General features: G+C 48.6%; 1 protein-coding gene across 1 annotated transcript; it reads left to right on the top strand.

Moving 5' to 3' along the window:
• The first annotated feature begins 277 nt into the window (after positions 1-277).
• On the top strand, positions 278-12,133 carry LOC131265786 (uncharacterized). Its single transcript, XM_058268100.1, has 5 exons — positions 278-451; positions 10,401-10,510; positions 10,598-10,744; positions 10,840-11,691; positions 11,767-12,133. The coding sequence occupies exons 1-5, from the start codon at positions 278-280 to the stop codon at positions 12,131-12,133; spliced, it is 1,650 nt and encodes a 549-aa protein (XP_058124083.1).
• The last annotated feature ends 427 nt before the right edge of the window (positions 12,134-12,560 follow it).

Here is a 12,560-nt window from a genome sequence, read left to right as displayed (position 1 = left end):
AGTATGCAACAACCGGGCCAAACGGTGAATGAACGGTTCGCTCCAAGTGCGGAACTGGAACGTGCCCCGGTGACGTCCATAATTGATCAATTAGCTCGACGACTCGATCGATGCCGGTGTCAAACCCGATGCCTGTGACAGCTGTGTCCGGTTTGTGGCTCATCGGAATATCGCAGAAATTATCTGTCATTACCTCCCGACAAACCAAACGTGTGTCCCACTCGTCTACTCGTATGCTCGTGTGTGTGTCTAATCGGAGATCCTCCTTCTTTTGCAGATGCTGAAACACGTGCAGATATCGCCGATGCGCAGCCGGTCCGACTCGCTGTCGATGCGTTCGTCCACATCCTGCGCCTCGTCGCTGTGCGGCAGCCCGGAACCTCCGAACGACCAGCTGCGAAGTCACTCGAGGGCATCCAGCTACTCCAGCCTCAACGAGACCATTCCCCAGGTAGGTGGCACCCAAGAGAAACCGCCGGAGCAAGAAGCCACGAGTGAGCGTTATGCAAAGTTTACGATTTAATTATTCTGCAATCCTCGGCTCGCAATCCGGGACTCCACAAGGGAGTCAAGTTCACTTCTCCAAGTGGCTTGTGAGTTGAACGTTTTGCACGGTCTTATATTTGATCTTGCCTTTTTCCCCCCAGTAAAGAGTCGTAAAAAATCGTACTCTAATTGCAACATAACGCAATTATTTTCCCCAAAACGTTCTTCGGGGGAAAAGGGACGGAAAAACACCATCACTCTCGGCCAAACAATGGTCGCTCTGATTTTGACTTTCAAGGCAAAAAGTTAAAACCCCACCGACAACTAGTTTTTCGGCGGGGGGATTTAAATTTTATTATCTACCCACACCGCCTTGTCCCCCATTTTCCCTCCCGTTTCAACTGGCCATTGCCAATCTTTCAATGAACCTGATGATGATGATGATGATGCGGCGATGAAGATGTTGACGAGGTGCTCATTACGGTGAAGTGGTTCGACACCCAATTTTTGGACCATTCGCGCGCGCTGGTTGTTGGCCAAAACGTAACGTTTCCGTACGAGAGTTTTCCGAGGGTTGGGTGAGGGAAGCCGGAAGAAGGTACCAAACGCAAACGGTTAGATCGGCGTAACGTTAATTATTGTCATTACGCTCGGTTGTTACTCTACCACCGGGTGAGGAAAGTAAAATTATTTTCCACGACGACATACATCTTTTTTCCCTCCCCACTGATGTTTTGGGTTGGCGTGAAAAATGTGTAGTGCTGAGTGTGCGAAAGAAGTCATCCGCTGGCCTGCATGAGTTTGAATCTCTTCCGACAAATGGTGGATGCATGTGGTTAGCAAATCATCCCCATTTTAATGAAGTATTGTTCGCGTCGAAAAAAACATGGCGTGCCGTCGAGGTTAGGAAAGCAATTTGGTTTTCCTTCGCTCGTGCCGGCGGGGCGAATATTTGCCCCCGTTCCCACCCACCTCCTCCGGAGAGACCTTTGCTATCGTTCATCGCCATTCTTGGTGCGTTGCGTGGTTTTAATTGTGCATATGGATCGCGGAACACACACACTTACTCTTCACTTCACTTCGCCAGGGAGAATTATGCGCGAATATGATCGTGCTCATAACGGTGTTGTGTTGTGTTGTTTTCATCTGCAGAACCGACGTCTAAGGGATGGTTGGGATTAAAAATGGAATAGATTCCCCTCGGAGAGAAAATATGAATCACACAAAACCAACGTTGCTGGGCCACAGTTTGCCATTTTCCAATCCGTTACAGCAGGTTCCTTTAAGCAATTCTCAAACCACAAGAACACCACTCCGGAGGTTGCCATGTTCGCCCTTCAGTGTTTAATTGGATTCTGGCTTCCCACAGCAAACACACATGCTGCTGGCTACGAAAACGGGCAGGAAGACCCCAAGCAAACCGAAACGGGCAATGAAGAATCTCGCGAGAGAGTTCTGGTGTGCGCGCAATCTGGTGATGGAATCGACATCGGATGCAACCGGACCAGCTGGTGCATGTATGCAACTAATTAAATCTGCAACAGCTGCCCGGTGGCGAACCGAACCCGGTGGTGCATTCGGTACGAGGGTTGCCCTTTTCTGGCCTCCGGGTGCGCGCAAGTTTACTACTGCATCGAAATTGACTTGAGAAAGTATTTTGCGAAGGCTAACAGCTCACTTAATAAATGAGGTTCACTTTGCTTTCGTTTTGCGCGGGAAAAGATCAAACCGAACTGTTTTCGGTTCGGTTTTCAAAGAAACACAAGAATGATTGCTTCAAACTGTCACAAAGTGACGTTTCAGTTCCTCCCGTCGTGCGCTTTCCATCCGTTTGCCACATATGTCAACCCTTTTGTCGGTGGAGGGTGGTTTTTCTTCACCCTAGCGGCGTGTCTTTCCCTGGTCAGTCAGTTGCCCCAGTTTTGTGGTGAAATTTTTCGCTAGAAATCGAAAGTTCAGCATACATCGTCCGATCGGCAAGGCAAAGATCACGAAGATGCACACACAGGCACACACACATACGATTGAGTCACGCACGAAGGAGGAAAAGCGGCTTATTTTTATTCGCGGAAAGGCATCGCAACGATCATCGCGATCGATGGATTGTAAATGGCTGCCTTTTCTCCCTACCTCTCTCCCTAGTAAGATTGGATTTCGTTTAGCATGTTTTGCTCATCCGGGGGGAGGGGGGAGGCTTCAGAAGGGAATTAGAAAAGGGCCTCATCGGGGCGGGCAGGAAATTGGTTTTAGCACCAGCGAGCGAGCAGATGGTTTCGCTTTCGCAGAGGAAAAGCTCCATCGGAACTTTTCGATGCGGTCTGTTTGTACTCTTTGAACGAACGATCGGAACGGAAGCTGCTGATATCAAGGGGCGGCATTTTGTTTTGGAATGGGAAGAGAAATGGTGGCTAGGAAAATATTGTTTAGATAGAAGAAAACTGGCCCCTTCCGGTGTTTGTGGAGCGAAAACCACACCAAAAAAGGTGAAAGACTGCCCAACGCTAACCGATTTATGACTCAGATTCCCCACATGAGAGGTAAAAGTTGGAGTGTGTCCGTTTGGCAAACCAACGTTAGCAACACCTGCTCTTTTCCTTCCTGAAGACCCTCGAAAGGGAACGCTCAGCTCGACGCTTGAAACACTAAACCGGAACATATGACCACCCGCACCAAGCACCGGAAAAAGGAAAGAACCGGTCCGACCTTAAGCCCGATTTATGATTCACCGGAAGCGTCAGGAGGCAGAAGCCTTACATGGGAGCGACAGGTGTGGCATTGTAGGACGTTCGTGTACGTTCTGGTGCTGCAGTTGGATTTTCGCAAGTGTCGACAAATTGCAAGCTGAATCATTGCGCCGTTGTCGGATTAAACCGTTTGGAAAACCGAGCAGGGTGGAAAAATTCATTCTCAGGAAGTAGTGAAATTGTTCAAGATGGCTAAATCTGGACGAATTCTTGTGAAGGTGTTCAGCAGCTCGTCGTTGTTTGCACGGCGTATGTACCGTTCGCTTACCTTTCCTTCTTTCGTGACCGAATCCCGAAATCCAAGAACGAAGGAAAGTTGCCGCAAATGGTACGCAGGCTCGGTCTTGTGTTTGCTAAACAGAGGCTCCTATCCGGTTTCCTTAGTACAACTGTTGCTGCTTTCTGGCTCCTCCCGGGGCATAAGAAGGACCGAATGGCCCGCGGTCTGTTGAAAGATGTTATGCTATTTTTGGGGTTCGGTTGCGTGAACCCCAAGGATCCTTTTTATTTCTTTTGCTGAGAAAAGGAAATGAAAGGACCTACACGACCTTTTACCTACTTCCTGGACCCAGCGAAGCATCTCCGGGTTCACCAATTCGGGAAGTATTATTTGCGGTTCATTATTTGACCATCTTTGGGTTTTCTTTTGTGCCCATTTTCTTACTTGAACTAAGATAGTGTTGGATTATTACATCCTTCTGTTAGGACGGTTACGTTTTACTTTGATTCCATTTGCTAGTTGGATGGAAGATCCCTGTCCTAGATGAAGGCTATGTTTGGGCTACCTTTGGAGTGTGCGCGCGCGTTCATTAAGACCGTTCTTTGCGTGTTTGCTGCTCAATTTATTTCACCTCAACAAGACCCTAATTTCTGGGGAATTTATTTGTCTCTTACGGCGGAAAATAGAAACGCACTTGTCGGAAGGCTAACTTAAAATAGATCTACACTAAAAGGAGGTCCTTTCTTTCCTTCATCAAAGGCAAAAAGGACAACGAGGTTGGAAAAAACCCTTATTTGTAACGTAAGCGGTAGTAAAAATGGTTAAACTCGTTTAGCAATCCGCCGCCGGTTTTGGGTTCTCGTCTCGGGCCTAAGCTTGGCTTAAACTGCTCGGAATCGGATTCAATTTGCCAAGGTTTGTTTGTGTGTGTGTTCGTAGATAAATAGTATTTGGGAAACCCGCTTGTGGGATATATGTTAGTTGATGAATTTAACGGACCGTTTCGGTTTTCGGAAGAAGATCCTCAGCGAAACTCCTATCGGTGAAGGAGAGATGTGGCCCTTTCCGGGAGTCGGCCTTGTACCTTGATCTCGACCTTCTCCGCCTAATGAGAGGGTGTTGATTGAGAGGATCAAAATCGGGTTTTCTCCTTGGCCGGAAGGGACCTCCTAGTTCCAATGCCGGAGGCTCTGCACTATCGGGTGTGTTTAAATTAATTTGCTTCAGGGGGAGAGAAAAAACAACCGGTGCTGCTCATTTTGCATGCGGTCAAAAGAAAGGGTTTGTTTTTTGGATACAGTTTGTGAAATTTCGTAACATACTTTTTCCGCCCTTTCCCCACCAAACGCAGAATCCACCCGGGCCGGTTGTTGGGTGTTTTGGGAATCGAGAATGTGGTTCCACCGGGGAGCTCATTAATTTCGCTTTTTCGGCTTTTAAAGTAAGTCTGACGTGTGCCTACCGGAAACTGCTGGACCGCCACCACCCCACTCTCACTGCCTCATCACTTGCCTTTGCGAACGATGGCCAGCGGGCCAAAACGCTAGAGGGAAGACGAAAAGAAATGGAAACAAAACTCGAAACGAAAATCACCACCAGATTGTGGCACCGGTATCCAATCCGCATCCACCCCTTGGGGTGAAAATATTTGGATTATTTTCATTTCCACCACTGGCCCTGGGGTTGGGGTTGGTGGGGTGAGGTTTCGCGCTTTCCCCGCCCGGTCTCCCGTTTTGTCATTTCACGAACGCCCTATCGTTGGAGCGGGAAAAAAGGAGGAAAAAAACCCTCCATAAGTTTGGTTATATTCCGCCCCGATAATGACGTGCGTCCGATTAAAGCGCGCCTTCTCTCGGCCACGGCACGGAGAGATTAAAAATATTCGCCCTTTCCCGTTACACCCGTTGACCGGTCCATCCGGTATCCAAATCAGAGAAAAAAAAATGGAACAGATGCAAAGAAAAACAGCATCAAAGTAAATAAAACAACCAACAACTCAGAGTGGCACAAATGAACTCGCAAATACTCGCTGGACAATGGGACACCGGGCAGCAGTTTTTCGTGCCGAATGATTAAAAAAGACTAAATCACTGTTTGATAACAAATGTCGTTACTGTTGCGAGGGGGCCCTCTCTGGGTCTTTTTATAGGTTGCGCTTCAGAACACACGCTATGAAAAACGGAAGTAAAAGTTCAAAACAAAAAGTGTAAAGGGGCGAAAAAAGTTTCGGCCTCTGATTTTGTCCACTTGGTGGAACATCGGGGGTTTGGAACCATTTCATCGGGAAAAAGTGTCGCCACGATGGAAAAACGATAGTTTCGGTTCCTTGTTTTCATTAATCGATCCTTTGGGAAACATGTGTTTGTCAGTTGTTTACTTCAAACATGTTTTTATTGCGTGACATTGAGACAAATGCCGAACCTTTTTCAAAACTAATAAAAGTTGCTAACGAATGTATCGAACCGATTAAAACTTGCACATGCCACCCTCGAGAGTGTAAAGTTGAGAAGTAAAAATAAATGCGAAACGTCTATCGGCACGATCGAATGGAGGTAGAAATTATTAGGCCATCAATCGGCATCGGGAGAATTGCGTTCCGTTTGACAAGAGTATCCATTCCGATTGTTTTACGACACAGGGTTTTTAAAAAATGGTCGTCCGGAACCGTTGGTGACTTTTCAAATTTTATTATCACCAGCGTCTTCGCGAATTCGAATCAATTCAAGGTCCAGTTCTAAAGTTCTGAAAAAAGGGGACACAAGACACAAGCAAATAAGTCGTAAATAAAACGGGGTTCCAAACTAAACCCCCAAGCTGAGTGAAGGGTCATCGTCCATGTGCGCCATAGCGATCAATTTAATTTTCTTTCAATCCCATGGATTGGTCGTGAAAATTGAAAGTGAGCCCCTGCGGTCGATTCCCCCGCCCGGAAAAGTTTACATTTCACGATTGATGCGAATCCCTTTTTTCCGCTTTTTTATTCGTTGATTAAATTTAAAGCTAGGTAGGCTAGATTTTATTTATTTCAATTCATGCTACCCGGTTACATAAAATAATAAATAACCCAATGGAACCGATGAAATATTTCTAACTGATTTTCCAAAATCAATTCCACTATAAACTACTTCTGAAAATCGGCAGCCATTTGTCGAACGCTGGTGAGGATAAAAAGGAATGTTTTATGTCCTAAAAACGGTCTCACACCCCGATCTACGCCTCCACCCACCAAACAAGGGCGGTCCCTCCGACGCCATTGTGGGTTAATTTGAAAAGCGGCCGTGTTCGGAAAAGCACCACGCGCGGGAAAGCCGTTTTACGCCTGCAATTTGCTAGACGCCGATGGAACCGGTGACACAAAGTTAAATTTTACGGTCGGCACAAACCGTCACCCCGAAGGGGCGGTACATTCCAGTTTCGGGTTGTGAAAACCGTGGGAGGAAAGGAAGGAAGTTTTCCAACCGCTAGTTCTCCGCTCGGGAAAGGACGTGAGGAGAAAATTTACTATTATGACGCGTAAAGTGTGTGTGCTTGAGGTTTCTTATCTTTCCCGAGCCTCTTTGAGCTCACGTTTGTCGAAGGCCATGACATGCGGTGTTGTGTGTGTGTGTGTGTTACGAGGTTCCAAACCGATCGTTTTGAGCAAAAGGAGGAGGCCTGTTGTGTGATTCAATAACTTTTGCTTCACCATTTCCATCCCACTGGAAAAAGGGTGAACGACGATAACGAATGTGGGTGGATGGTTGGAAGAGGTGACAAACGATGAAAAACTGCTTTCCTAGTTCCCCCTCCCACCCCCCTCCCCTATCGCGCAGTTTCGTCCTTAACTCGAGGAGAGGGCATAAAAATGTTATTCCTCAACGTGTGGAAAACCATACCCGGTCGACTTGATTTCCCCGAATTGTACCCTATCCCCGCACCGAACCATCCTGCTCCTTCAACCTGCCGGATGCCGAAGCAGATAAAATGCGGCGCAGTGGCTCGGAAAATGGAAATTAAATCGGAAAAAAGGAAGCGCGTAAACGCGACCGCGAACCTCGATTCCCGAATGATCTCGTGGAAAACGCGGAGAGGGAGAGGTTGTCAGGGTACCACACCACACCAACAACAACCGGTTGGTGAGCGAGCGTCTGTGTGTATTTTTCCAACGTTCCTTTTGTTGTGGTTTCTCACGTTGAAGGCACGTCCTTGTTGGTTCGTTCCACGAGCGAAGAAACCGCACGAAAAATGGATTTCCCAGCGTGCCAAAAAAATAAAATGGCGCTAAATGGAAAATATGCTCATTTGTCTAGCGATGTTGTTGCGTTGTACATATGTGTGTATGGGGGGAAAACCAGCCGGTGCCAATTTTTGGCGTCAGCTCACGTGCGCCCGGTGGTGAAAAGCCTATTTCGCTGTCATCTCTCGTCGTGGACTGACTTTCCCGGTTAGACTTTCCCGAGAAACACGTTCTTCGGTAGCTGGTTTTTGGCTCGATAGTATTGTACTTTATAGATTAATATATTTTTTCTCAAATCCACCGCATCACGCACGTGCTTTAATAAATCCTCTAACTGTTTTCCATAACCCCGTGAGCATGATCTTTGGTAATTTCCTTTAATGCTTTATCTTGTCACATGCGCGAATCCAGTATTCACACCCGCACATTGTCTCGGGCGGTTCACACAAATGTTCCCTTAAAGCCAAAGTTCAAAAACAGGATCCCCTTTTCAATGGCTTTAAGTTCCCGCGAAGATTTTCTTCAACCACCCAATGTCAAGCCGCGTCGGGGTAATATGAGCTCGTTCTTCCATTACAACGATCACAGCCACCGCAAACGGGCGTGCAAGAATTCCCGTGAGCGACACCGTGAGCATATTATTTCCACCCGCTGGCATCGGAAAAGCCTTATTTTTGCTGTGCGGAACGCTGTTTCACGGAAACACGTATCGCTGGTTAACCAAGGCACATCGTTTTCCTCGGATTGTCCTTTTGCTTTTGCGTTGCCAGACCTTTTGGGGTCCAATCCAGACCGAAAGGCATAACCTCTACGTCCAATAATGTCTAAGTGACGATGGGTGCGAATTATTGCAACTTTGTGTTACTCTTTCCCTAAACAAGGGAGCGTTCTTTCACCTTGTTTCCCGTCGGTTTTTCCCACCGCGATCGGTGAAAGTGGTTGAGTGAGTGAATATTCCACCGATTTATCGACTCCATCGAGAGCGTCGGGTTCCCTATGTTTTGTCACAGCGGACAGAGGAGTCAATCACGGGAGAAAAGAGAAGATGTGCGTCATGTGATGAGTGCACGCGACGATTATCTCCAATGGCCCCTTGTCCCCGCCGTTAGCTAGCGTTCCATCGGGTTTTCACCGCGCCCTCCGGTTGGAAATTTGTCTAATTAAAATAGTTTCCCCTTCTACTCCCGCCGGGGCCAACACTCCTCTTCGGGAGCTGGAAATATAAAAGGGGGTTCGAAAGGTCCATTGTTTCTGCATCGGATCACGTCTCTCCGGGGACCGTCTTGGAGTTAGTGCCAACCTTCTTCGTTGGGAGAAAGAAAAGACCTCCAGGGGTTGGGAGGAGTAAAGCTCGTTGCGACAATAAATTACTGAATTGCGCACAGTTGGGCGAAGGCGCACGAACGGAAAGTTCCCACGGGGAGGGGTTGGAAAAACCGTGAAAACTGCACCTTCTAATGCCGGTGGCACGAGCCTTCGACTCACACCGGGTTGTCTCGGGCTTCCAGTCGCAGGTCGAACACAAAGGTTGCCTCCTCCAACAAAACAAAGAAGCACACAACAGCGCAAAAGAAAATTCCCTCACCAGCGCGGGTGGCTTCTACTACTGGGTGGTTGTTTTATGCATTAAAATCACATTTGAGTCACGCACCGCACACCTCGACGGAACACGGAGGGGATTGAGCCATTCGGAAGGGGAAATGGGAGGGTGATTTTCCCGCGCTTTCTCTCCGATGCTGGAAGGAAAACCAAAACAAACCCAACGGCGCATGCGCGATCTCAAGATGGACGAGTTTTCCCGCGCACACGTTCCATCGTGCGTCGTTCGAGGTGAGACAAACAAACAAACTAACGCCCGAACGATTTATGGCACCTTTATCAATGGAGGCCGAATGCGCACAATGCGCAAACTCTCTATTTTCGCCGCGGAAATGCTGCCTTATCTTAGCGGCACGAAAATAAAAAAAAACGGTAGCGGGTTTTTCGATTTGCTTAGAAATGGTATCATTTAAATTATTAAAGCTTTCTCCGGCCTTAACACATTCCGCTACGAAAAGCGAAAGGTGTTTGAACTTATTTTTGTTAACCAACGCCTGCTTTAATGGATTTACCAAACGGATTTTTTGAATTCTTCGACGTTCGGTTAAAAAAAGACTCCAACCGGGAGCTTTTCGGCCGAAATCCTACGTTCAACAACTACGCACTAACGAAGGGACGGTTGAAAAGAACCAACGTCCCAATTTGCGTCACCAAAGCCGCCCAAACCCGAATTTTACTTCCGGGTATCCTGGATGCTCTTCCTTTGAAGTTTCCCGACCGGGAAACCGGGAGGAGGCCTCTTATTTTGCTCACCTAAAGCCGAAAAAATCCCAAAGGCACCGCGGACAAATCCTTTCGCGCTAACACAGGGATTTGTCCTTTTTTTTCGGTCGGTGGACCATTTCGACGACCAGGTTGGGCTTTTGTCCGGTGGGGTTTCGGGAAACGCACGAAAAACATCGGATTAATCTCTAACTGGGTCGAGGGACGGTTGCAACATTGTTGCACCTAAGGGTTTTTATCTGTAGGAAACAAAGAAAAGGAAAACCCCTTTACCAAATGGAACCGTAAATGTAATGATTTCCTACGTCCAGATGTTTCGCAAACCGAAGAATATCTATGTTCCTTCCGATTTATTTCCTTCGATTACTTATCGGTTTCTCGTTTTTTCTCTGCTCGTTTTTTTCCCAAACAGACCACAATTAAAATCTACACCGCGTGCCTGCGCCAGGACATCGAGTACAAAACGTTGGGCATCTCGTACGACGCCACCAGCAAAGGAGTCGTCCAGCAGCTTCTCCGAAGGTACGTGTTTCGGTCAAACCGAACCTTCCGGTTGGTTTTTATGTTCACTTTTCTTATCCACCGCTTTTCATTCTTCTCTTCTCTCAGGTGTAAGATGCGCCACCGGGATCCGAGGCTGTTCTATCTCACGATGGAGGTAACCGTACGCCGTCCGGGTGTGAAATCGGTCCTAGAACTCGACGACGAAGCACGTCCGGCGTTGCTGCAAGCGTGCCACCCGAAGGGAGACTCACGGTAGGTTTCTTTAATTGAAACCTTTTTTTTTTAATGTTTCCGAACCACATAAAGGCTTCCTACTAAACGCTCCCTTCCTTTGGTTTCCCTTACAGATTTTGTCTCCAACAGAGACCGGGAGGTCTTATACGGGTTCACACCTCGGCCTTGCAGCCAAACTCTCAGTACAAATCGCTGCTCATCTCGGAGGAGACGACCTCGGACGAGCTGCTGTCGCTGCTGCTTTCCTGCTACAACTCCATCGAACCGGTCGAGCAGTTCTCGCTGTACGAGGTGTGTCCCGGGCAGGAGTACCAGCGCAAGCTCCACCCGGACGATCTTCCCCTGAAGACGCAGCTGCAGCGTCAGCAGAAGGGTGAAATTATGCATTTTCTCGTGCGCCGCAATCCCAACTATCCACGCCGCCGCAGTGGCCAGCTGTTGGCAACGATCGCCGAAACGAAACACTTCATTCTAAACACCTCGCTCGACTCCTGCACCAACGGAGGTTCACTGCAGCAACCCGCGTCCCTCGCGCACCACAACAACCATCTACATCCGGCGCAGTTTGCCCACCATCGGTTGTCGCTGCACTCGACCAGCTTCTCGCTCGGACCGGCCGGCACCCCGACCAACACCTTCATCTCGGACATTGTCGACGGGTTGTCCTCGCTGAACGATCTTCCGGCGGAGACGAAGAGTCTTTGCTTGAAGGAGAGTTCATTCGTCGGCTCCTACCCGGAGGTTTCGTTGGACGATTCGACCGCGTCGACCGATTCCGCCGATTCGGCTGAATCGTCCACTTCGTCGGCGTCCTCCTCCTCATCGTGCTCGTCGTTTTCCTCCCTTTCGTCCGATACATCCTCTTCGTCATCGTCGTCGAGTGAACCCGAGGTGGAAGCACGAAGAAACACACCTCAGAAATCGGTAACCAACAACAACAACGACGTCACGAGTCCCTGCCACCAGTGTCCTTCCCAACCCCAAGGCACCACCACGACGTGGAGACATTCGGAACCTACGGAACTGCTCCACGGGGGAAGTGGCGCACCACCGGAAATAAAAAGTAAAAACAGCGCACAACACCAGCAACCTCCACCGCGGCCAGCTAAATCCTCCAGCGTGCAGTTGGTGGCAGCGTTGACCAACAGAGCGACCCTCCCTGCCTCGGCCCTCGCCTCACCGTCCTACAATCCGGTGTACAACATTCGCGAGATCCGCACCGTGAGCCACTCGTTCTCTTCGCTCGGCATCGACAAGAAGCTGGTGGACATTCGTGCGTCACTCGGACCGGAAGCGACCCCTGGGACGTTGCGTAAGGCATCCTCCACCAACGGCAGCGCACCGCCCGTCAACGAGATGGTCAACACCGACCCGGCCAAGGGTGTCGGTAACTTTGTGTACATCTAACTCTACTCTCCCCTACTCCCTAGCATGTCCCCCACGTGTGTGCGTGTGTGTTTTTGTTATCATCCTAGTCGCATCGTAGTAGTAAGAAACACAACAATCGTTCGGTCCGGCGGGGGAAGATGAAACCCCGCAGTGGATCCTTTGAATCGATTCCACCCAAGCGGAGGGAAGCCGCTGAAGTGGAAACCGGACCACACAACGAGGTACATAGAGGCACAGATTACCAGTTAAACCGAAGAGAGATTAATAGGGAAACACCAAATCGAGATGGACACCGTACGGAGGAAGAGGACATTCGAACGGAGGAAGAAGAGAAGAGGAGTGGACCTTTTTACGATTATTTTTTAAACAGAAGAAGACGCGAGAAGCAAGAAATGAACTGTATCGACAATGTGCGCTGAATGCCAAAGAGTTTTAAAGTAGATGC

This window comes from Anopheles coustani, chromosome 2 (genome assembly GCF_943734705.1).
Source record: "Anopheles coustani chromosome 2, idAnoCousDA_361_x.2, whole genome shotgun sequence".
Lineage (NCBI taxonomy): Eukaryota > Metazoa > Arthropoda > Insecta > Diptera > Culicidae > Anopheles > Anopheles coustani.
Note: the sequence above shows the minus strand (reverse complement) of the source record. Positions and strands in the feature narration are given on the sequence as shown.